General features: G+C 34.5%; 1 protein-coding gene across 6 annotated transcripts in view; it reads right to left on the reverse strand.

Moving 5' to 3' along the window:
- CCDC18 (coiled-coil domain containing 18) overlaps positions 1–27,028 on the reverse strand; it is a 126,814-nt gene that overhangs the window by 51,823 nt on the left and 47,963 nt on the right. For 5 of the 6 annotated variants that reach the window (XM_043460616.1, XM_043460615.1, XM_043460613.1 and 2 more), the window contains 12 exons: positions 25,096–25,230; positions 24,857–24,934; positions 22,031–22,147; positions 17,716–17,883; positions 15,346–15,488; positions 12,415–12,578; positions 11,981–12,194; positions 8,185–8,284; positions 4,707–4,823; positions 3,883–4,026; positions 2,113–2,316; positions 60–394 (listed from right to left, as the gene is read on the reverse strand). In XM_043460616.1, coding sequence (XP_043316551.1) covers positions 218–394; positions 2,113–2,316; positions 3,883–4,026; positions 4,707–4,823; positions 8,185–8,284; positions 11,981–12,194; positions 12,415–12,578; positions 15,346–15,488; positions 17,716–17,883; positions 22,031–22,147; positions 24,857–24,934; positions 25,096–25,230 — 1,761 coding nt within the window. In that variant the 3' untranslated portion in view covers positions 60–217. Of the gene's footprint in view, positions 1–59; positions 395–2,112; positions 2,317–3,882; positions 4,027–4,706; positions 4,824–8,184; positions 8,285–11,980; positions 12,195–12,414; positions 12,579–15,345; positions 15,489–17,715; positions 17,884–22,030; positions 22,148–24,856; positions 24,935–25,095; positions 25,231–27,028 lie in introns of those variants that run through there. The other variant, XM_043460617.1, reaches the window with a different exon arrangement.

Consider the following 27,028-nt stretch of genomic DNA (forward strand, 5'->3'; position numbering starts at 1 on the left):
TAGTTGCCTAAGGTTACATAAGTACCAAGTAATGAACTGAGATTTAGAACCAGTATGCCTGGCTAAAGAATTCAAGCTCTTAATCCATAGGGTATTAGTACACTGGAATATGAAGTGAAAATAATATGTTCAGCCTACCAGAAAAGACCAAATGTGTTTCCCTATAATAAACATTTAAAAGCTAGATTTATACTTTGTTCAGATAGATCAACACACTTTAGCAGGGAGTAATGGAACAAATTAAATTTTTCTTTACCTCTAGATGATATGCTTCTTTGAGAGATTCTACTTCTGTTGACAATTTCTTGATTTCTGCTTGCATTCTTGCTTCTAACTGAGTTTCACGTACTTGAGAAGCCCCCAATTCTTCAGCTAAATATTTTCCATGAGCTTCCTTAAAAATGACATATTAAGCAAAGGTTACACTACTTGTTTATTTGGTTATTGTAGCTAAACAATTCAGAACATTTATGGAAGTACTTCAGTCTTTTGTAATACTGTATGAACACTCATACACAGTTACCTTATTAAATGTACATTTTAAAAAGTGTAACAATCTAGAATTTAATCTAGATATTTAAGAGAGTACAAATGGGAAATTATCAGTATATTGTTTATTATCGTAAGTTCACTAATCAATGCTTTTGGTAAAATAAACTAATAACCACAGGACACTGAACTTTAGCAGATAGTAGTCTCCTCTTTAGGCATTTTTGCTCACCATATGTGCTGTTTGCTTATCTACAGTCAGTTGTGCATGTATCAAACGTATCTATGACAGCTATGTTTGTGACTACAATCATGTAATTTTATTATACATTATGAATACAGATGAAATGTGCATGCAAAAGGAATGTTTTTATATGAAAACTAAGTTATATGCTTTGAGACAATTCGACAAGTGAGACACAAACATCTGCTACCTAATTAGTTGTAAAATATTGTGGGAAATCTCATACAAAATATGAGATGCTGTCCTCTGACTGATTTATGAATGTCTCTTAACTCTATTTTAAAAAACCAAATTGGAAACTATAGATGATGGCATATGAATGTGGTTTATGCAAGAAAAACTAGGTGGAATGTAATCAAGTGACCCTACCCATATAGAAAGAGTCAAGATTTGGTCCCACATTAAAAGGTTAACAAATGACTGTAAACTTAGAGTTTGGGGTTATAATATAATATTTAAGCTGTCATTCTTAATAATTCTCCACTTTCAATTAGTTATTTGATTAACTGAGCTTGGTTTATCAGATAAAATCAATTATACTACATTTAGATATTACTGATAAGGACAGAAATGAGATAAAAGTAGATAGCTTCCCTTCTCCTAGTAGACTCCCAAGTGCCTGACATAGTCTAATAAAAATTCCCTATATATTTTTTATTAGTCTAACCATCCAGAAATGTGAATAAAAATGCCATCAGGTTAACCAAAACTAAATGTAAAAACACTTTCACTCAAAACCCATACTGAATTAGAACCATAGTAAAAAGCAGAAAAATCACAAGAACTTTTGTAGAATATCAATAAATACATTTTTCTAACAGCCTAAGTAATTTAGCCAAGCATATTAATCTAAATATTTTTAAGGCAAGTTGTTAATTTTCTATGTAATACTAGGGAAGTACAATTTATATTAGTAGTCTTGCTATGTAAAAGCACTTTTCCTCCCCAAAGTTCTAGACTGCAGGTTTCTAACAGTTATAAATCTAGATAGTTTTCATCTATAAATGGCTACAAATGCAAATTTTTTTACTGAAAAAAGATGCATTAGATTTCTCTTTCTGTCCCAGTGGTAGCTCCAATTCACTTGAAAGTCTGAAAGTGCTTTATAACTTATGTTATTGAAAACTAACCAGTTTGACTAAAATTCAGCTCTGAGAGACTTCCTAATTACACTACAATGCTAGGCTAAATATAACACAGGTTTTTTTTTTTTTTTTAGTAATATATACATAACACAAAATTTATCACCTTAACTGTTTTTAAGTACATTCACACTGCTGTGGAACACAACTTTTATAAAAATGATATTCTACTGTCAAAACAAGCAAATGTTAAAAACTTTAAGATTTTCAATAAGGTAAAATTAGAATAGGAATTACTTTCTCTTTAGAGAGTTGCTTTATTTCCTCAAGTTCACTTGAGAGCCTTTCTATTTCTCTCTGTGCTTGGACTTGTTGATGACGAGCCTCCACCAATTCTGTATGAGAGTTCTGCATCTGCTCCCGAGTTAGTCTCAATTCTTGCTCCAAATCTATGGCCTCCTTGTACTGAGTTGCAATGTACTGTTCCTGCTTTTTCATAACCTGAAGTGCACAAGACATTTGTATGTTTCAAAATAAAATGACCGAGATAATCTATTTCTTACTCTGATTTCTCTTTTAATAAGTGACTTACTCCCTCCCAACTAAACATCTATATATTTTAACATACAATGAATATAAACCACTGTGAAACTGATATTCAGAAAAAAAAATTTTTTTTAATAGTAAGAAAATGACAAAAGTACTGTAATAAATCTAGGACTCACTGGTATATTTTGCATGCCTTCAACATGCAAGCTGCATAATCCTTTAACAGTATGAAGTAACATGACAGAATACATAATAATATAAAGAGAAGAAAGAAGTTAATATTTGATTATCCATGTCAAAGATGGAGGAAATACTGGTATAAATAAAGCCCACAATTAATCCACATAGCTGGGTTAAGGACGACCTTATTCTCTGCAAAAGTGAAATTTGTTACTGGGACTGCTGCTACTCTCTCTGAAATATTTCACATTTCTCAGTTAAATCCCTAGTAAAGTACTATTTCTGGAGGAAAAAAAAATCATTAAAAAGTAAATTAGTTTTAAATTAGCTTGATGACATAGATAAGATGGTAGGTAATGACACTTAACTTTAGGACTGATAAGAACGAAAGAAACCAGTACAAATTACAAGGACCCTGATGTCTAGAATGGGGGCCCAAGATCCCACTGGGTTGTGTATCAGTATAAATCTCATGTAAATACTTTTAGCCAGCCCTTGTTTGAGAACATGAAACAACTGAGTCAACAATCTTTTTCTTTTTCGCACTAGAACCCAAACTTGCTCTCAGAGACCTTGCTTAATTTATATATATATATAAAATTCAACTAATATTTATTCATGCTTACTATGTGATATGTACTATTATAGGTATTGAGGATAAAGAAGAAAACAGGAGATAAAGTAGTTACCCTTGTGGAGTTTAAATATGACTGGATGAGACAGAAAATCAGTTAATCAAACGCCAGCAGGAGCTATACAGTAAGTTTTAAAACTGAGCATAGTATTTAAAAACAAGAAAAAGTTACATCTACGAGAGCTCTTAGAAGCAAATTCATTTTAAAAAGGCAAGTGGGTAGAATGAGTTCAGAAGTCAACACACATGCAAACTGATATGAAGTTATCAAACTTCATCTGGCAACTTGAAGTACTTGACATCAATAATATACCGTTATCTGTTAATTCATTCTCTGAATAGAGTTCTTCAAGGACAAAGTAGTGCATCCTATTAATATCTGATCTTCAGTTCTATCACATAGTAGGTTCTCAATTAAAATATTTATTTATTGACCAAGTGAGCATATATCATGGGTTTACTATGTAAGAGATATCATGCCAATGCCTATAGAGAATGTAAAGACAAATAACATGATAACTCACCAATAATAAAGTAATTAAGAAGATAAGGAAATTAATAGATATCTGGCACAAATAATTAGCCTAAGAATACTTATGGCACACTTTCTGTGCATATTAAATACCAATCACATATAAAACCAATCAGTTTAAAACAAAGATCTGTATCAACCTTGTTCCTTAGGAGGAAAAGAATCTGCTTACACTTTCCATTTCTTTCATCTTTTGTTGGGCCCGTTCAGTTTCTTTTCTCAGTTGACTTATCTCTTGTTCATTTTGTAGTGTTATAAACTCTTTTTCTCGAAGTTGTTCTTTGGCATTTTGCAATTTTTCATTCAAACTTTCTATCTGAATTTTAAACAGAGCAATATTAATGTAAATAAAGAAAAATAATTCTTCCATCATAACTGCAATCCATGTAAGTCAAGCTTTAAACTTGTATATCTAAAATAGCAAAATTTTAAAATGTGTTTTTCTTGAGACAAACATAACTTTGATGTAAATATCAGAATTTTGTGCCTAATAAGATGCTTATGTGTATACCTAAAATATACTATGTTGTACACTTGGTGTTTTCATTAAAAAAAAAAAAAGTAACTATATGAGGTGGCAGATATGCTAATTAGTTTAATTCTGATAATTATTTCATAATGTACATGTCCATTTAAACATCACATTGTACACCTAAAATATATGCCACTTTTTACTATCAATTATACCTCAATAAAGCTGGGGAAAAATTTAAGAGAAGAAAATGAATATAATGTAGCAAGTACAAGATAATGAAAATTATGCATCATTGGGAATTCCCTGGTAGCCCACTGGTTAGGACTCCACACTCTCATTGCCAAGGGATCAGGTTCAATCCCAGACTGGGGACCTAAAATCCCACAAGTTGTGTGGCACAGTTCAATGCAGTATTTTTATGGTATCTATTCTAGTCAGAAGCCATTTTATGTGAATAGTATATGTTTATAGTTAAGGAGTCATTTTTTAAATAATTTAAGACATAATTTTTAACAATTTACCTGTCTGCTGCTTTCTTTAAGTTCCAATTCTGATTTCTCCACAGTACCCTCTAATTTAATTATTTTCTGTTCCATTTCTCCCCTGTGCCCACGAATAGTCATATCCAAATGTGTAACCTAAACACAAAAGCAACATTAAGCTACTGTTCAATCTTATTCTAATGTGAAAAACTGTATGCTTGGAATGTTATTTAGAATTATTTACAGTGGGTATAACTGAAGAAAAATGCACCTCAAATAAATTATTAAAAAGAATGAGAAAAATAATCATTGCTTAATAATACTGGGTCTTGAACCCAATATATAATCATATATTCAAATAAGTGACAAAATGATTCAAACTTCATTTTATGCTAAATACTACAATGCAACATGAAAACCATGGGATGCAGCAAAAGCATTGCTTAGGAACATCTATGCATTGAATGCATATATGAAAAAAGAAGAAAGATCTAAAATTAATCAGCTGAGCTTCCATCTTACAAACTAGAAAAGGAAGAACAAATCAAATCCAAACTAAGCAGAGAAAAAAATGCTAAAAACCAGAGTAGCAATTAAAATTAGGGAATCAATAGAGAAAATCAACAAAGCCAAAAACTGGCTCTTCAAAAAGATTAATAATAGCAATAAGCCTCTAGCCAGACTAATAAAAAAAGAGAGAGAAGATATAAACTGCTAATACGAGAAATGAAAAAGGAGATATTACTACAAACATCAAGGACATTAATAGGATAATACAGAAATGTTATAAACAGCTCTCAGCCCATGAATTTAAATAAAATTAGATGTAACTGGCCAGTTACTCAAAAGGCACAATCTGCCAAAACTCATACAAGAAATGGATAAACTGAATAAGCCTATATCCACTGAAGAAACTGAATCAATGATTAATAACTTTCCAAAACAGAAAGCCCCAGGTTCAGATGGGTTCATTGGTGAATTCAATCAAACATTTAAGGAAGAAATTATGCCACTTCTTTACACTCTCGCTCAGAAGATAGAAACAGAGGAAGTACTAACTCATTCTCTAAGGCTAGCATTACCCTAATACCAATACCAGAGACATTATAAATAAAGAAAACCATAGACCAGTATCCTTCATGAACATAGATGTAAAAATTCTCAACAAAATACAGTGAATCATACTAAAAAATGTATAAAAAGAACTGTACTCCACATTTGAAAATTAATTAATATAACTAATCACATTAAGAAAAAAAAATCACAGAGGAACCAGAGATCAAGTTCCCAACATCCACTGGATCATAGAGAAAGCAAGGGAATTCCAAAAAAAATCTACTTCTGCTTCAATGACTACACTAAAGCATTTGACTGTGTGGATCATGACAAACTGTGGAAAATTCTTCAAGAGATGGGAATACAGACCACTTTACCTATTTCCTGAGAAACCTGTATGCAGGTCAAGAAGCAATAGTTAGAACTGGACATGGAACAATGGATTGGTTCCAAATTGGAAAAGGAGTACATCAAGGTGTATACTGTCACCCTGTTTATTTAACTTATATGCATAGTACATCATGAGAAATGCTGGGCTGGATGAAGCACAAGCTGGAATCAAAGATTGCTGGGAGAAATATCAATAACCTCAGATATGCAGATGAGACCACCCTTATGGCAGAAAAACCAAAAGGAACTAAAGAGACTCTTGATAAAAGTGAAAGAGGAGAGTGGAAAAGCTGGCTTAAAACTCAACAATCAAAAAACTAAGATCAAAAAAAAAAAAAAACAAAACTAAGATCATGGTATCTGGTCCCATCACTTCAGGGCAAAAAGATGGGGAAAAAGTGAAAACAGTGACAGATTTTATTTTCTTGGGCTCCAAAATCACTGTGGATGATGACTGCAGCCACAAAATTAAAAGATGTTTGCTCCTTGGAGGAAAAGCTATGACAAACCTAGACAGCATGTTAAAAAGGAGAGACATCACTTTGCCGACAAAGGTCTGTATAGTCAAAGTTATGGTATTTCCAGTAGTCATGTATGGAGGGTGTTAGACAATCAAGAAGGCTGAGTGCTGAAGAACTGATGCTTTCAAATTGTGATGCTGGAATAAGACTCTTGAGAGTCCCCTGGACAGCAAGGAGATCAAACCAGTCAATTCTAAAGGCAATCAACCCTGACTATTTGTTGGAAGGACTGATGCTGAAGCGCCAATACTTTGGCCACCTGATGAGAAGAGTCCACTCATTGGGAAAGACCCTGATGCTGGGAAAGATGGAGGGCAGGAGGAGAAGCGAGTGAATGAGGATAAGATGGCTGGATGGCATCACTGACTCAATGGACATGAGTTTGAACAACTTCTGGGAGATAGTGAAGGACAGGGAAGCTTGGCGTGCTGCAGTCCATTGAGTCACAAGGAGTTGGACACTACTTAATGACTGAACATGATCAACAACAACTGTATAACATTCTGGAAAAGGCAAAACTAGAGACAGCAAAAAGATCACTGGTTACCATGGTTGGGGGAAGAGAGACAGGGATGAGTAAGTGGGGTACAAAAGATTTTTAAGGCACTGAAGATATTCTGAATGATACCATAATGATGGATGTCTGTCCAAACTCATAGAATGAATAACACAAGAGTGAATGATAATATAAACTATGGATTTTGGGTGATTATGAAATGTCAATGTAGGTTCATCAGCTTTAACAAATATATCATCCTGGAAGGAAATGTTGATAATGGGGGAAGGTTGTGCCTTCTTTGGGGCAGGGTGGGTATGTGGGAAATCTCTGTACCTATTGTTCAATTTTGCTGTGACCCTAAATCTGCTCTAAAAAATAAGTCTTTTTAAAAAGATGCTGCAGAGCTTCCCTGGTAGTCCAGTGGTTAAGAATCAGTCTACCAATGCAGGCGACACAGGTTTAATCTGATTCCACATGCTACAGGAGAACTAAGCCCATGTGCCACAGTTACTGAGCCAGAGCTACAACTGCTCAAGCCCACACACCTTACAGCCTGTGCTCCGCAACAAGGGAGGCTACTGCAATGAGAAAACCTGGGCACCACCACTAGAGAGTAGCCTCCGTTCACCACAACTAGAGAAAACCCACGCAAAGCAACCAAGAACCAGTGCAGCCAAAAATAAATAAATAAAATTATATTAAAAAAGATGCTAAAAATGCCTTCTGGATATTTCCATTCCTCCAATAAATACTAGTTGAGCAAGTAACTCCTTTAATCATATTTTCTTCTGATATACAGTATTATAAGAGATCAAAAGGTTCAGACACTAAGCTAACCTTCACTCCCCAAAATCCACCTGCTGTAAAAATAGCAAAAAAAAAAAAAAAAGAGAGAGAGAGAGATGACATATTTCTAATTTAAAAAATACTATGTGCACAGAAAAAAGAAATAGCTAAAAAAATTATTTTACCAAAATGAGGGGACCTCTGAAACCTCAAGTGATTGTATTTTAACAGAAAATTTTATTAAAATATAGTTAAGAAAACCAACTTGAGCTGCTCTTTGCTTTAGCTCCCAATTTCTTTCCTTAAGTGCCTGATCCATTTCAAGAAGTTCTTGCTTTTTGTCTTCAATCTCCATCTTGCATTCCCTGCAATTTATCAAAGTGAAAAAGACCTAAGCAAGTAAGTAGGACTATTATAGTTTTAAAAAATCAAATCAATTGGGTTACCCTTCCTGTAAGTCAAGTGACAGGATACATTCAATTATTTCAGTTTGAGAGACCTCAAATTAAAGGAATAATGCATAAAGAAAAAGACTGATATCAATACAACTACTTTAATATCGTGTTCTAAAAAGGTACAAGTTAACTTAAATTCTACTTCTGCAGACAATTTAAGCTAAATGCTAAAAGCACTCCCAAGAAATAGGATTGAATCAGTATAAGAATTTTTAAAATATGTCTATATTTTAATCTATAGATCAAAGGAGTGTTTGAAAGTCTTTTATATATAACAGCTATGAGTTCACTATAATTGAATGAGGCATTTATCTCATGGCTGATGTCACTGATATCCACAGTTTAGTTAATGACCACTGTATTTCTTACAGGAATTTTACTCAAAATGACACCTTATATTTAGTGAAGTAGTGAAATCTACTACAGAAATATTTTAAATGTTTTTTAAAAAATTCTAGCCCTCCAAAAACACTAACTTAAGAATAATTTTATATTATAAAGAAACTTAAAATGACATAACTTCAAGATTTATACCACTTTGAAGCTTGATATCAGAGAATTTTAATTTTGAATTCTAAGTTCTGATATGACAAAGGATGAAAATGTTGTTGATCTTGAACCATCATATGATTTTCTAGTCTTAAATATGAAACAATATAATAAAGGTACTGAATTTAAAAAGCAGGTTCTGAACTTCTTTAATGAGCTGTTTACTGTTCCCGTAAAAGCCTGAAGAGTTAATACAAGACTAAACTAATATTCTAAAAGTAATATAAAATTAATTCTAAAGATAACTCTACTTGCTGTCTATAAGAATAGCTGTGCTTCTAAAATTCAACTACTAGTTGGAATTTTAAGATTTTGTTCTTACTTCTCTCATCCATCCATTCCCTTATTTATTTAGTAAATATTTACTGGATGTTTCCTAAATGTCAAGGTTCTATGACTATGGATTTAATAGTCAACAGGATATTTGTCCTTCATCACATGGAGTTTACATTCTACTAGCTCCAGAAGAGATGGACTATAAATAATAATTCAATAAGAAAAATATAAAGTGCTATGTCAGAGCATTAAATACAATGATGAGACAGTGACTGGAAGACTACTTTAGAATAGGTGGTGAGGGAAGGGCTCTATGAGGTAATGTGAAGGGTATGAAGAAACTGGCCACACAACAATTATTTCAGGCTATTTCAGGCCAAAGAAACAGCTATGGCAAAAGTCCTAAGGTGGGAAAAAACTTCGTAAGCTTTAAGTAGAATAAAAAGGTCAGCAGCAAGGAGAACAATACAGAATGAGGCCAGAGAAAGAGGCAGAAACTTTGTTATGCAGGGCTTTGTATTCTAGGAAAAGGAGCTTGGATTTTTTTTTTTCAACTGTGGCAAAATACACGTAAGATTTTAACCATTTTAACTTCTTTAAAGCATACAGTGCAGTTACACTGAATATATTCACAATGTTGTGTAACCATCATCACTATTTCCAGTACTTTTTCATCCCTCTGGATAGTAACCCCACACCCATTGGCAGTTTTCTTCCATTCTCCCTCCCCCCAGCCCCACAAAATTAACCTGGTTTCTATCTCTGTGGATTTGCCAATTCTGGATATTTCATATAAATGGAATTATGCAACATGTATGTGGTTTCTTTCATTTAGCATATTTGTAAGGTTTATCCGTGCTGCAGCATGTGTCAGTACTCTATTCCTTTTCATGGCTGATTTGTATGGATATACCACACTGGTTTATCCATTCACAGCTATCAGTATCCATCTGGGTTGTTTCCACTTGGTGGCTATTGGGAATAGAGGTGCTACAAACATTTGAGCACAATTTTTGTTTGAACACCTCTTTTCAATTCTTTTGGGTACTTAAACCTAACAGTGGAATTACTGAGTTACAAGGTTAATACTATGTTTAACTCACTGATGAGTTAAACTGCCAAACTGTTTTCCACAGAGGCTGGAACTTTAAAAATTTCTCATCTGTTATTTTCTATTTGGGTTTTTTGTTTTGTTTTGTTTTTATTATAGCCACCTTAGTGGGTCTGAAGTGGTATCTCATTGTGGTTTTGATTTATATTTCTGAAGGAGCTTGGGTATTATTCTGAATCTTTTGGGAAGTCATCAGAAAGTTCAAGTAGGAAAGCAGTATGATCTGACTTACATTTTAAATCATAAACTTAAATCCACTCGGTGGAGAATGAATTGTGAGGAAGGTCAAGAATTTAAGCTGGCAGGCCAGTTAGGAAGCCTCAGCAACAGGCCAGGTGGGAGATGATGATGGCTTGGGCTAAGTAGCAGAAAAAAGGCCAAGAAATCAACAGATTTCAGAATATGTTTTGGAAATAAAAGTTGACATAAACTTGCTAATTGGGCTTCCTAGGTGGCACTAGTGGTAAAGAACCTGACTGCCAATGCAGGAGACATAAGAGACGTGGGTTTGATCCCTGGGTAGGGAAGATCCCTCGGAGGAGGGTCTGTCAACTCACTCCAGTATTCTTGCCTGGGAAATTCCATGGATAGGGAAGCCTGGTGGGCTATAGTCCATGGGGTTGCAAAGAGTCAGACACAACTGAAGTGACTCTGTAGGCAACTTGCTAATAGACTGGATGAAAAAAGGGAGGGAAAGAGATAAATGTAATCTTATATATAGATTTCTGACTTAAGCCAATGCATAATAATGAGTTGGAGGAAGTACAGGGTTATGAATTTAAAAAATGAATTGTTTTAGTCAAGTTTAAGATGCCTCTTTAAAATACTTAAGCGGAGATAGCAAGTAAGTCATTAGATAGGAGTCTGGAGTTTGGAGATGAGGTCATTACTAGAGATATGTGTTTAGAAGTCTCTGGCACATTGTACTGATATCTAAAGCTACATGAAACTTACTAAGAATGAGTTTGTGAGTAGAAAAGGGAAAGGGTGCTGCACTGAGTCAAAGGATACAACATCTAAGTTTCTGGGTCACCTTGCTGCTCTCTATCCTGTTCTTTCATTACACATTTCACATCCTGATCTGTTTTCCTTTTCAGAATTTATCTGCCACAGTTGGGCTCTAGTCTGGCTCTCCACCCGTACTCACCATAGATGTGTCCTGAACAGTACTTTATGCTATTGCCGATAATCTAAGAACCATGATTTTAGACTTAGACTTGGGTTTCACTATCTGACTTGGCATTTTACTTAATTTTCTCAGTTTTCTCACGTGTAAAAAGGTGATAATGTGGAACTTATATTTGCTTGTTGTAAAGAAATGAGATCATATATGAAATACTCGGCATAGCCATGGCACATGTTAATATTACTTTGCTATTAACCATTGCTGTGTGCTGGCCCAATCATTTTTTACCACCATGGGATACAGAAGAGGGCCAAAGTAAAATGGTCCAAAGACCAAGGATGCAAATATTAGCTAACAGCAATAGCTGAATTAGTGAGATGGAGCATTGGATGTAATGTCTAGAATGAACCACAGTGAGCTAAACGCAGTTGAGAAGTTTGGACATCCAGAATTCAACAACAAAGTCTATAATATGACCCAAGGACTAAAGGTGATAAAGAGAAATACCTGTTACTGTGATATCCTTTCTTAGAATTTAACTCACCTAAGTTCAGCGGTGAGATCCTTTATTGTAGTATATTTTTCCTCTAATGATAATTGAGCCTTCTGCAGAACATCTCTCAATTCCTGGAGTTGTCTTAGAGTACTCTTTAATTCTCCATGAGCATTTTGCAGTTCAGTCTCTAGCGCTTCCCGTTTCTGCAAGGCTTCTGTTAGCTCAGTTTCAGTGTGGTGCTGTAACTTTTCTAAATCCTTCACTGTTAAAGGCAGAGAATAATTTTAGGATTATATATAAGTTACTTGTTACTCAGAACTTTGTAAATAATTATAACTAAGAGTACCTAACTTTATTCATCTATCAGAGTGAGAGACAGGATACCAAGGATTATCCTTTTCCCTCATCTCAGAGTCTCCCTTTATTCCATTTCTTTAAATATACAGTTGTAGGCAGCACGGCTGAGCCACCCTGTCGCTTACCAGCACTTGTTTTCTTATCTAGTTCTGTCTTTGTCTGTTCTAAAATCATGTCTAACTGAGAGAGATGCATTGCTTTATTTTCTCCATCTCGTTTTAGGTGCATTATTTCTTTTTCCATTTTAGATAGCTCTTCTCTGTATTGATCCATCTCGAGTTTTACTTGCCTAATTAGAAACAAATAAACAAAATAAAACAAATAATTAATAGACTGTAATTCTGCACCAATTACACACCACTAAACACAACTAAATGATGTGTTTACTTAGTACATTGCCTGGCACACAGAGGGTACTCAATGAATTAGTTTTCTATCTAGAGATATTTTAATTTTAAAACAGATCCAAGGAGCTCTATAACATGTATTTTAACACTAATAGCTCTGGGGAGAGAAAGACAGTTTTATAAATTATAGTTTCAGAAATGAAGGAAGCCAATAGTTGGAATACAGAAAAATCCTGCTTCCTGAAGAGAAGATCTTGGAACTAGAATATATCTTTCTTGTGAAATTTATTCATTTAGTTCATAAGTTTCCTACTAGTAATTAGAACTTAGAGGAATTGAATGCGCCTTTCAGCTATAATTATGAAAAGTTTTTGTCTAGAAATCAAAGGATGGGTGTAAGAAAACAAAGCAGCAACTATTTCAATTTTCTTAGTGAAACAAAAGCAAGATCGTAAGTGAGAGGAAGGATTGGGGAGAGGCTGTTGGAGTTATGAAAGAAAATGCAAAGGTGTAAGACAGTCCCCCTTACAAGAATGAGTAATATTGTGACTTCCAGACAGCATTAAGAAAATGCTTAAGGTTTTGAAATTATGGATTTAAAGTATGACTAGTCACTGTAGTTATATTTTTCTCCAGCCTCTGTAAAGATGCAAGCATGAATTATTCTGAGTTGGATTTTTAGTTCTGAGTACCACAAAGTAAGAGAGAGGGTAAGGGAACAGCCATATGCCAATCAGTGATTTTAATGAGCAGAATTTAAGCTAGGTAAAGAGAGGAGAAAGGGCATTAGGGAATGAGAAAGTGGTAGATTTGAAGGATCAGAGGTCCTAGTTACATCAAAGAATTGTTGAATTTGGGGTATTAAAGGGAATGGGGTAATAATACACATGTAGATGAACAGTATTCAGATTACGTTGAAATAACGGAGGTATCGGAAATGATAAAATCTACTGTAAACCATGTGAGTGAGTGGATGAGGATCAGCTAGATAGATGTATATTGAAATCCCCAAGAATAAAGACAGAACTAGTGTTGGATTCAGCTTTAGTAAGTCAGGTGGTCTGCTGGTGTCAGCAACAGTGAAGAATATGATCTGATAACATGAGGTTCATGGTTATGTTACACTATTCCACATCTCAATTCTTCGGTACAAGAACTATGGGGGAAAGTTTTTACTTTAGAGGGCTGCAGGGGAAGAAGCAATGCCCTCAGTGGAGAGTCACACTTCTGTTACAGCAAGAGAAAAGAAGAGACAGAGGATATAAGGGATGTCTCTCAGGATGGATTGTGAATTCCAGAGGATGAAGTGAAAATCTGTCTGAAGTTCAGATAGGGTGAGAAAAGGAAAGAAAACTCATGAGGTTTTGGGGACTTAGTACAAGAGAAATGAGGGTAATTCTAATGCCAATCTGTTGCTTCTTGTGGTGTCTGAAACAAGCAAAAGTAAAGTTAAAAGGCTGAATACTCTCTGTGGAATTAAGGTACACAATGGTGGTGAGGCTGCATTAGTGGATAGATAACTATTGATGGAAGAAAAGTTTGAAGAACTGTGGTCTTAAACTCAGGATATCTTCTTGACCCCCTTGACAGAGTTGAGGACATCTGGGGAAGCAAGTTGCTACTCAAAGCACAAAGGTCTTATCTTTATTCTTGTCAGAGGGGGAGAGGGAGTCTGAGGATGTTGTGGTTCAAATGTATAAGTTAACTCTTACTCCTGTTGGTAGAATGGTGGGATAATTAAGAGTAAAATACTATGTCAACTCTTGTCGACAAAACAGAAGCAGTCTGGGGAAGCTAGGTATAGCTTTCAGCTCTTAATTCCCTTCTTTTTTTTTTTTTTTCATGTCTTAGCCCAGTGCAGCCATATTAAATCAGGATCTTTAGAGGTGGGACCTAAGCATCAGTACTTTTAAAGCTCCTCAGGTGATTTTAATGTTCAATCAATAGAAGTCTACTTTCTTTTACTAAGTTATTCCCTCCCTATAAACAATTAGAATCCATAAAAATTTTCTATCATCTTTCCCTGCCACTTTTAACATTATTCACAATTCAATTTAATACAACAGTTGCTGAGTTAGTGGTAAAGAACCTGCCTGCCAATGTGGGAGATATAAGAGACGTAGGTTCAATCTCTGATCAGGAAGATCCCCTGCAGAAGGAAATGGCAACCCAATCCAGTCTTCTTGCCTGGAGAATCACACAGACAGAGGAGCCTGGTGGCCTACAGTCCATGGGGTCACAAACAGCTGGACACACTGAAGCGACTTAGCACACATAATATGTATGTTGATACCTCACTTTCCCTCTGAAATCTGAAAAACTGAACTCAGATGCATTTCACCTCAAAGGCTTCAGATAAAGCCCTGTGGTTCTGTTTTAACCTTCAGGTTTTTCTCTAGCGTCCCCATTAGGATTAGGATATGAGGTACAAGGAACCATGCTAATTGTTGTGGGAGGACCCTTAAAATAAACCACAAATTATCCTGGCCTTAAGGAACTTACAATATAGTAGGAGGGTAAAGGATATTAAACTACAATTAAAAAAAGGCATAATGAAGGATAAAAGGGAGGTATAGGAATGCTATAGGAATACAGACCGTGGAGAAATTAATTTCTCAAGCAAATACTTCACTGAACATTATCTTATTTTGAAACTCAAATATGACTGATGGTAAAAAAGGCAGACAAAAACTAACATGTTCATTTTACCTGGTAGTACCAGTAAGCTCAATAATTTTTTGCCTTTTCAAATCTGCTTCATATGTAGCTGCTTCACATTTCTCCTCCATTTTCCTCAACTTTTCAGCTGAACTTTCCCTTTGTTTCTGAAGCTCTTGTTCCAGTTTTGATACCTTGGAAAGCAATTTTTAGTAAATATTTTAAATTCAAATACAGCCCAATATTCCTCAGAAGAAAAATATTTATATAAATTTGTATCCTAGATTATCATTCAATTTCAAAGTAAAGACCAAAAAATTGTGTTTAGGAAATATGAGGGCAAAACTTAATTTTTAATAAGAAAGACATTTCATTTACATATTATGCATATTTATAGAAGTGACCACATCATAACACTAAAATAGGACTTAAAATAATTGGACAAAATAATGATAAATGTTCCTCTTTTCATTATCCTCATGTGAAATGTTCTTTATTCTCTTGTCAAACTATGTTCCTCTCCTTCTTCACAAATTGGTTCATACAGTGAAGGATTCCTTACTTGCATTTGTTCCTATTCATTCTTCCTTCTGTTTCACTACACTGAAGGAAGTATTCTTCCCCCTATGTAAGTCAAACTACTTCACAGGTGTTCTGGATTCAATTCCTGTCCACTTTCTCAGGAACTTCAAACTACTAACCATCTCTACTCTCTGCTGTATCTCAATATCTTTCTTCTGGTTTCTTTATATTAGCATGTACACATGTCGAAGACCTTCCCATCATAAAACCCTTTCCTCCATACCACCTCCAACTACCACTTCTTTTCTTTTCTCTGTAGTTCAACTTCTCAGATTTTTTTCTATGCTTTTTGTAGTATTTTTCTTTCTTCTCATTCATTCCTCAACCCATAGAAATCTGGCCACTCTACAGAAACTACACTATGTCAAAGGCTTCCATGCAGCTACATCCAATGGACATTACTCAATCTTCAATTTACTTGACAATACTTGACACTGACTGCAATAGCCCATGACACCAATTATCTCTCATTTCATGAAATACTTTGGCTTCCATGACTGCATCCTTCAGAGCTCTGCTGAAGTCAATCATCTCACCCCTCATTCTATATTCTCTCCATAGTTAACCTCAGCCATTTTGTTTTCAATGAACATTTACATGACTGTGATCTCAAAAATTAGTATCTCACTAATGACGGAGGAGCCTGGTAGGCTACAGTCCATGGGGTTGCTAACAGTTGGACACGACTAAGCAACTTCACTTCACTAATGACTTTAATATCCTCCCTGCTCTTTAAAACCTCTCACTGAAGAACTCAGTACAGACTATAAGTCATTAATAACCACACCTCCCAACTCAAGTTTCAAGTATAAAATTAAAATAGTAACCAGGTAAAAAGGGAAGGGAACCATGGAAAATTCTACCCACTCTGTGCTTGATTAAATGGCACAATGATTTGCAGAAAAAAATCTAAAGATAAGTAAAAAATTGAATATATCCAATACAAAACCTGTACATAGTGGAACATGAGTAAAAAGTAGAAAAAAATATATACTAAAAAATTTATCCCAAGTTCTGAAGGAATTTTTAGACATAAACTTCTTTAGACCCTCAAAGAAATCAGAAAAAACAAAAAAATCTCCTAAATAGCACAAAGAAATAAAATCATCAAACCAAAAATACAAACGAACTGACAGACTTAAAAAAGAAAAAACAGAAGAAAGCTAAACAATTACAGAAATAAAATCATTTTCAGAAAGAACAAGAATTACAAATCAATCTTTTAAATACTAGAGTCAACAACAAGGAATTTATAAAGTGGAAATCAAACACGGATGAGATTGAAGAAATGCTCCAGGATGAAGCTGTGCATCAGGCACAGCAAACAGTAGGTCTAGACTTGAGCAAAAAGGATGGAGAGCCACAGGACAGATGTCTCTAAAGAAGAAAATGTAGAATACCTGCCCCATCTCTTTGAATATACAGACAGGAAATTCCTTAGTGCTACTGGAGAGGCTGAGGGTAAGTTTAGAATATATAGATTAAAAAGTCATACAAAGGACAAAAGGGTGAGGTGTAGTGAGATTACAGAGAACTATCATTTTTTAATTTATACTCTTCTGTTAAGTTTGACAAGAGAAAAACAAATCAAAAAATGTAAAATATCTGTCAGAATAATTCAGATGAAAAAAAAAAAAAAGAATAATTCAGATGAACTTGGGAATGAATGAAAGAAGATTAGATTCTACTACAAAATGTCCCAGGACTCTTTCTTTGGAGTAATAACTCAATATGGTATCTGTGAAGTTTAAATAGCAATTTATATAACTAGCAAAATAAATCTATTATCAATTTAAAAACTTTCTATATCATAACTCCATTTTGACCAATAAAATATACCTGTTTTTCAAGTTTCGTTTGAATGTCTTCTAGCTCTCCATTTCTAATTGTCTCTTGTTGTAACATTTGCTGTTGTTGTTGAAGAGTATGCTGCAGAATAACATTTTGCTCAGCAGTTTCTTGAAGACTGTGATTTTTAATCTTCAGCTCTTTCTGTAAACAATATACCTAGCAAATATATAAATTTCTCACTATAATTTCAAATAAAAAGCAATAAAATGTCAATGGTGTCTACCTCATTAGATAATTATCCTCATTTGTTACATGGGACAATTGTATTCATTGCTATAATTTATTATGTGGAAGGGCAGGGCTCCTTTTTCTGATGAAGATATGTTATTGGGTTGGTGCAAAAGTAATCAGTTTTGCATTGTTGAACTGTGCTGTTTGATACTGGAATACATTCTTAAATAAATGTGGTTATGTTATACACCATTTTAATGCATATTTCTTGGTTTATGATTTTTGCTAATGACTTATTAGTTGCTATGTATTTTATATTTATTTTAGACTAGAAATGATGTTAAACAAAAAAGCAAATTTGAGCGATATTCTTATTTGAGTTCAAAATGGGTCATTAAGCAGCAGAGACAACTCACAACATTAAAACGCATTTTGCTAATGAATGTACAGTGCAGTGATGTTTCAAGAAGTTTTGCAAAGGAGACGAGAGCTTTGAAGATGAGGAATGCAGTGGCCAGTCATCAGAAGTTGACAAAGACCAATTGAGAGGATCATTGAAGCTGAACTTCTTACAACTACACGTGAAGCTGCCCAAGAACTCATCGACCACTCTACAGCCATTCGGCATTTGAAGCAAACTGGAAAGGTGAAAAATCTCTATATTGATGCCTCATGAGCTGACCAAAAATAAAAAAAATTGGCGTTTTGCAGTGTCATCTTCTTTTATTCTGCACAACAACAATGAACCATTTCTCGAATGAATGGTTCGAGAAAAGTGGACTTTATACCACAACTGGCAACGACCAGCTCAGTGACTGGACCAAGAAAAAGACAAAACATATCCCAAAGCCCAGCGTGCATCAAAAAAGGTCATGATCACTGTTTGGTGGTCTGCTGCCCTTTGATTCAATACAGCTTTATGAATCGTGGCAAAACTATTACATCGAGAAGTATGCTCAGCAAATCAATGAGATGCACCAAAAACTGCAACAGCTGCACCAGGTAATGGTCAACAGAATGGGCCCAATTTTTTCGCAAGACAATGCCCAATGAACTGGGATGTGAACTTTTGCCTCAGCTGTCATATTCACCTAATCTCTCATCAACCGACTATCATTTCAAGCATCTCAACAACTTTTTGCAGGGAAAATACTTCCATAGCCAGCAAGAGGCAGGAAATGCTTTCTTAAGAGTTTTCAGAATCCTGAAGCAGATTTTTATGTTACAGGAATAATCAAACTTATTTCTTGTTGACAAAAATGTGTTGATTGTTATGGTTTCTATTTTGATTATTAAAGATGTGTTTGAGCCTAGTTACAATGATTTAAAATTCACAGTTTGAAACTGCAATTGCTTCTTCATCAACCTATTAATAGGGTTGATTCTTGGCTGATGTCTGAGAATGTGGCTTTTGAAATATTCCCTAAGTGATAAGATTGTTTTCCCTGGCTACGACACCAAATCATGCTTTCCTTCTGGGAACTTGGAATTTTGATACCTATGGCTGTTCTTATGTGACCAGCTCCCTAATAAAAAGAGCCATAAGCAGGCTTCCTTGGGCAGACATACTGCATACATGTTACTGCATTTCACTTCTATAGAAAGAAGTGTATTCTATGTGACTTCTCTCAGAACGAGGAAGAGAACATAGGAAGCCATAGATTTCTTCATACTGCATCTGATGTTATATTTTATCCTTACTGATAATAAGCCATAGCCATGAAAACACTGCATAAATGTTAGGTGCTATTTAGTATATTATTGTTGCTATCATTGCCACTGTTTGTAAAATAATACTCCAGCAAAGCACTCCTGAATATTCTTGCTCCAAAAAACTCATAAAGGAATACCCATCTAAGAAGCTGTATTCATTCATTCCAAATATTTAGGACTTTAATATGCTGGTCCCCAAAACTGCTTTAAAGCAAAAAAGTATCATTAACATCTGATACCTTTAGAGTTATCTGGAAGAACCTATTAAGAAGGGAGGAAAAAAAAAAAGGCCCTTTGTCCAATAATCTAAATCCTACAAAGTGCCAAAAGAAACCACTTTAAAATTGTATAAATAATACAGCATAACTTAATATGTATTTTATAATATTTGTCACCTGGTCCCTAAAGTAAGGGGAAAGTTTAACTAAATGATATATAAATCAGCTTTTGAAAGATGCAAACATTTAAAATCCTAATTTAAAGGACAACAGCAAATATAAAATTTTATAAAATAAGGTGGGAAAAAAAAAACCCATTTCATTAACATGAAAAACACGCAGGCAAATAGAAAAGTGAAAAGTATTAGTATTAGTGTGAACTGTAGGTAAATCTTCTTTAACAGATTTCTTATTGTTGCCTATGTAGTAACTTTTTAAATGAAGGAAAATAAACCCATTCCTTTTTGGCAAACAATCTTTCTAATAAATACCAATCCAGAAGAAAGCAGTTTTAAACTTCTAAGAAACAGTGGAGACGAATTCTGATTTGGTTCTTTTTTCTAATTATCTGGCAGTCAAACAGTCAACAGCAACATGAAAGGCTTGAGTCAAATATTCTTTGTTTATAACAAGAAGCTCTTAAATTTCAAACTACTTCATTATATGATGACTCTTTACTAAAATTGGAGAACTTTAGATCTAACAGGCAACTATGCAATTTCTAATATTGTTATGATAATTCTTTTTAATGATAAACTACCTTAATTTTGTCTGTATGAAAATAATTAGTGTAAATATGTATCATTAACATCTGTTTTGTTTTTCCTGTTAGTTCCTGACAAAACTACAGATCACACCTTTGCTGTAGTTTATTTTATATAGAACTGACTTGCCTGCAAGAAAAGTTTAAACACTATTCTTTGCTTTACTGTAACATCTTGTTATACTTACTTTATCATGCAAAGAAAAAAATGTACCAGTTAATAAAGGAAGATAAAATATTAGAAAAAAGATAAGGCCTAACCAAAACACTAAGAAACTAATACCACATAAGAACAAATAAAAATTTTATTTCATGGGGAGGGAGGTGGGAGGGGGGTTCAGGATGGGGAACACATGTAAATCCATGGCTGATTCATGTCAATGTATGACAAAAACCACTACAATATTGTAAAGTAATTAGCCTCCAACTAATAAAAATAAATGGGAAAAAAAAATTTTATTTCAGTAACCTAGCCACTAGCAAAATAATTTCAATTAAAAATACTTAAGTACCAAAAATATTTATTTGAAACACAAATATTAATTCACAAAAATGAACCTATATCTATCAAATTTTTATTGGCATATCACTCTACTACGCTTTAACTTCCACTTTAGTTTGAAAGCAAATTACTACTAAAAAATAAAATATAACCCAGGAAAGTTACTGACACAATGCCAACTTCACAAAACTTAAGTTCATCAATTTGAATAAAGGTATTTATTAATAAAAGGATTTATTTTACTGAATAAATGCTTTATGAAGAAATAGTTTAGGCTTATTCTCATCTATTTAATGTTTATTTTCTTCTATCACGTTGACAATGTAATTCCCTATGAACACATACTTTATCACCTTTTAAAGCATTTAATACAAAATTAAAATACTTTCAAAATAATTTGGGACCTCAAAGTCACTACTATTTTAATCATAAATGTATTTCAAAATCTGTAAAAGAATATTTGCCTGAGGTAAAAACTCAGAGGAGTATTTATTAGCTTTGTGTTCTGGATAATCAAAATGTAGTTTTTTCAGCTGGCTTTCTATCAATATGCTCTGGGGCCATTTAATTATTCAGCCAGTATGTGACTGGGGATTATCCACTGATTTGGTAAAATATCTTTATAACATCACCTGTTACTATCAGAATGGATGGACTATGAATCAAATAATATTTTCTAAAACCTAGCTATATGTGTATATGCTCAGTCAGTCATGTCTGACTCTTCTCTTTGTGACCCCAATGACTGTAGCCCACCAAGTTCCTCTGTCCATGGAATTTTCCAGGCAAGAATGCTGGAGTGGATTGCCATTTCCTGCTCCAGGGAATCTTCCTGACCTAGGGATTGAACCCAGGTCTCCTTCGTCTCCTGTATTGGCGGATTCTTTACCACTGCCACCTGGGAAGCTACACGTGATGAAATGTTAATTTACTTACCTCCTCAGATTTCTTCTTTAGCTGTTTTTCAAACTTTTCTTTATTTCCTTCCAATTGGTTCAAATGCAAGGCAAGTTCTTCCTTACAAATTTCCAGTGCTGAATCTAGTTGTCTGACCTAAGCAGCAAAAAGGAAAAATACTAATGAATGCTTATGATACGCTCAATATTTTACAGTTATCTCCTAATGTTACCTCACTACTTCAACCAATGGATAGTCCACCTTAAGATATAAAACACTATTAAAGAAGAGATTTATTTAGAAAATTAATTATTACTGCAAACCAGGGAGCCAGAGATTGGAGTCCTGAAGAATAAACAGCCATGAACAAGTGAGAAAGGGCATTTAGGAACAGCGAAGTACATTCAGAGACAAAGCACTGTGAAAAGGAGTAGTAAGAAGTTGGCAGGAGCTTAGGGTACCAATCGGAGAAGGCAATGGCACCCCACTCCAGTACTCTTGCCTGGAAAATCCCATGGACGGAGGAGCCTGGTAGGCTGCAGTCCATGGGTCGCGAAGAGTTGGACACGACTGAGTGACTTCACTTTCACTTTTCACTTTAATGCATTGGATAAGGAAATGGCAACCCACTCCAGTGTTCTTGCCTGGAGAATCTCAGGGATGGTGGAGCCTGGTGGGCTGCCATCTATGGGGTCGCACAGAGTCGGACATGACTGAAGCGACTTAGCAGCAGCAGCAGCAGCAGTAGGGTACCAAAAGAATGAATTTATAAGAGATGGGTATTGGAGAGATGAGACTGGCAAAATAGACTGGGGCCAACTGTCAAGGACCTGTAGGCCAGACATCCTAAAACATTTTCTAAAAAGGTAAGCAGTATTTAAACCTATTCCTTAAATTCCCTTGATCAAGAAAAATAATAAAGTGAGTACGAACTGGTGTATTGTACTAAAAATGCTATAGTGTGAATATTCTGAAGTCACTAAGAAAATGAAATGTTTTTGTCAGCTAGGAAAAAAAAAATTAAGAAAGAGAAGGCTGTTTTTCCTTTCAATTAGTAAAAACATTTTTAGAAAGGCAGCATGTAACTTGGTTCAAGTGTTCATAAAGCTGCAAATGCTTCATGCTACCATAACCTTCAACAGCAAATGAGCAAAGAGCAACTCAAATTCAGCAAATTTCTTTCAGCATTTGCCTATATACTTCATGTTCCCCATCTGTTAATGAGATTCATTCCTGTCTTGATTCCTTTTATTCATTATCGTAATTCTGAGTTTCTTGGGAGTGACTTTTTCCCCCTTCAATGCTAATAGCCTTTTAGTAAGTAGTCATGAAAGTGTGAAAGAAATTTCAGCAAAATAAGAAAAAATAGAAAACTGCTCCCTCTTGCAGGTAATATTCTACATCATGAAATTATCCTTACAACTCTTATGTCTAAAAGGAGGATCTTGAAAGACACACAGTTGCCAAAGCCTGTCCCTATAGCTTGTGAATATAACAACAGCTTAAAAGTTTGCAATTTTGAATAATTACCTTTGTTTATAAACTGCTGCCCTAAAAATAATTTTTAAATTGTTTTATGAAGGTATAACTATTTACAAATTTTCTTTCTTAAGCATGAGAATGAGCATTGGTACTTGTATCAAATTCTGCACACAGGAAAAAAAAAATCTGTCAGAATATCACACCTGATAAAAATTAGCAACGCAAAAACTCATTTGGGCAAGATTCATCACTGGATTTTAAAAACTATTGACTATGAGCTTGTTGAGGAACACAGCTTTCAACATGGTCTTCAAGAGTCATCCCACATACTGCTTATTAATCATAAAGGAAAAATTGTGCCCTGAAAAATGGTGAGATCTGGCAGTAAACTTTAAATAGGGGGTCAAGGGAATTCCCTGGAAGCCCAGTGGGTGGGACTCTGTGCTTTCATTGCTAAGAGCCAGGGTTTGATCTCTGCTGGGTGAACTAAGATCCCATTAGCTGCACAGTACAGTCAAAAAGAAATAATAATAATAATGAGAAAACATTGGATATATAGTAATTACTTAGCAAACTCTGAGTAACTTAGTGTGTGCTAAGCATTTTTTTTTAAACTGTCTTTATCCTGTTCACTCTATTTTTTAATTTTTTTCCCATTTATTTTTATTAGTTGGAGGCTGTGCTAAGCATTTTATATCCTCATTTTAATTAATCCTCAAATCCACCCTCTTCTAGTGCATTGTTATTCCTATTTTAAAGAAGAAGAAGTTAAAGTTCAGAGAGTTTAAATAACCAAGCCAAGGTTACAGTCAGTTAGTAAGCACACTGAAGCCAGAAATGAAACCCAAATCATTTTAGCCCCAAAGCCCACGCCTTTAACTGTAAGGATATACTCTTAATAGCAACAAAACTGTATTTTACTCAGAAATTCTGGATTTATCCCCTATTTAATCATATAGCAAAACTAGAAAAACGAAGCAAAACTCTACTGTTTGTAGTTTCATCTTTCTTCACTTCCTTTGTTAATATTTTTACTGGCAATGTTAATAATACCTACAGTTTAAAAAAAAACCCAGTTTTTGGTAAAAAAAAAAAGGCTTAAGGCAAAATCTATAAACTAGCTTGTGATAATCTTACAGATAATATTACAGATAAACTAAAAACTAATTATCAAATAATTAAGATCATAATTCTCAATGAAAAACTATACCACTTAAAGAAACTAAGTTCATTGATTTAGGTAAAATTTTTACTACTTTTAAAATCATTTTTAAGTAAATGATTTTTACAATGTATAGAGTAAACTAAAAAAGCCACAAGAATGTCTCTATTAATAAAAAAATTAAAAGAAAAAAAATTTTTTTTAAGTATTAGCATACTAGCCTTGATCGTTTCTTCAGATACTTGGTTCTGTAATGCTTTCAAAGCTTCATCTTTCTTCACATTTTCCTTTTCCATCTCCTAAAAACATACAGATTGGTAGCAAAAAATAAGTAAGTGTATACATATTTTAGCATTAGTAACAAGTTGTTGAAAAATTGATTAGAATTAAAGGAATGTTAAAAAATAAACTTAAAATATTAATCAGCTTTTAAAGAGCACTTTTATAAAGATGATTTTACCTCTTTGCTTTCTGTCAAGAGTCTGTCTAGTGATTCAAGATGATGTTGTTTACATATTATATCTTGCTGCAGCATAGACATAGTCTTTTCTTGTTCTTTAAATTGTTGTTCTTTTTTCTCTAGTTGAGATTCAAGCTAAAAACAGAACCAGGGTTTATTAATTTTCATGTTAACTTTTTTTAAAATCCAAAACATTTTAAATACAGTCCATTCTTGAACAAAGCAGGTTTAAACTGCCTGAGTCCACTTATACATGGATTCTTTTCAATAAATGTGTACTACAGTACTATACCACCAGAGGTTGTTTGAATCCACAGATAGGAACCTTGGATAAGAGGGCTGACTATAAAGTTATACGTAGATTTTCAACTGTGCAAGAGTTGGCACCCCTAACTTTCACATTGTTCAAAGTCAAATGTACACACAAAATATAACACTCACATGTTATATTACTATTGAAATTACACAGATGATTGCATTTTGCAAAATTTCCTTTAGTTTCCCTCCTTTTAGAGAAGAAATGAAATCACAAATCCAGGTCTTATTCTTTTCCTCCCTCACCAATACTATACTGAAACTGTTCTGTATCATTCTCTAGTGTGTCTCAGCTTCATGCATGTTTTCCATGCTTTTAACTACATATGTAGACCCATGAATGTAATGTAATTTTCTGTTTTGAAAATTCACATAGACAATATCAACACTAGTTCCAAGTTTCAGCAACTGAACTGTGAAGGTTAGAAGACTGAAGAACATATTTTTTTGACTGCTTAGAGAAAAATTGTCAACCTAGAATTTTATGTCCAGCAATAATATTCTTTAGGAGATCAAACCAGTCAATCCTAAAGGCAGTCAGCCCTTAATATTCATTGGTAGGATTGATGCTGAAGCTGAAGCTCCAATACTTTGGCTATCTGATTCGAAGAGCCGACTCCTTGGAAAAGACTCTGATTCTGGGAAAGACTGAAGGCAAAAGGAGAAGTGGGTGGCAGAGGATCAGATGGTTAGGTAGCATCACTAACTCAATGGATATGAATTTGAGCAAATTCTAGGAGATAGTGGAGGATGGAGAAGCCTGGCTTGCTGCAATCCATGGCACTGCAAAGAATTGGATACAATTTAGCAACTGAGAAACAGCAATCCTGATGAGTGTGAGGTGGCATTTCACTGTAATTTGATTTGCATTTTCCTCATGATCAGTGATATTGAGAATCTTTTCATGTCTTTGTTAGCCAGTCCCATCACTTCATGGTAAATAGACGGGGAAAAAGTGGAAACAGTAACAGACTTTTATTTTCTTGGGCTCCAAAATCACTGTGGACAGGGACTGTAGCCATGAAATTAAAAGATGCTTGCTCCTTGGAAGAAAAGCTATGACAAACCTGGCAGCATATTAAAAAGCAAAGACATCACTTTGCCAACAAAGGTCCATATACTCAAAGCTATGGTTTTTATAGTCATCATGTATGGATGTGAGATGGACCATAAAGAAGACTGAGCACTGAAGAACTGATGGTGAACTGTGGTTCTGGAGAAGACTCTTGAGAGTCTCTTGGACAGCAAGGAGATCAAACCAGTCAATCCTAAAGGAAACCAGTCCTGAATATTCATTGGAAAGACTGAAGCTGAAGCTCCAATACTCTGGCCACCTGATGTGAAGAGCTGACTCACTGGAAAAGACCCTGATGCTGGGAAAGATTGAGAGCAGGAGGAAAAGGGGATGACACAGGATGAGGGTTGGATGGCATCACCAACTCAATAGACATGAGTTTGAGCAAACACCAGAAGCTAGAGAAGGAGAGGGAAGCCTGGTGTGCTGCAATCCATAGGGTCGTAAGGAGTCGGATAGAACTGCGCGACTGAATGACAACAAAAATCCTCTTTAAGCTTGTTGAATTTATAAACTTATTTCCTTCACAAGTTGGCAAAATTT

This window comes from Cervus canadensis, chromosome 2 (genome assembly GCF_019320065.1).
Source record: "Cervus canadensis isolate Bull #8, Minnesota chromosome 2, ASM1932006v1, whole genome shotgun sequence".
Taxonomy (NCBI): domain Eukaryota; kingdom Metazoa; phylum Chordata; class Mammalia; order Artiodactyla; family Cervidae; genus Cervus; species Cervus canadensis.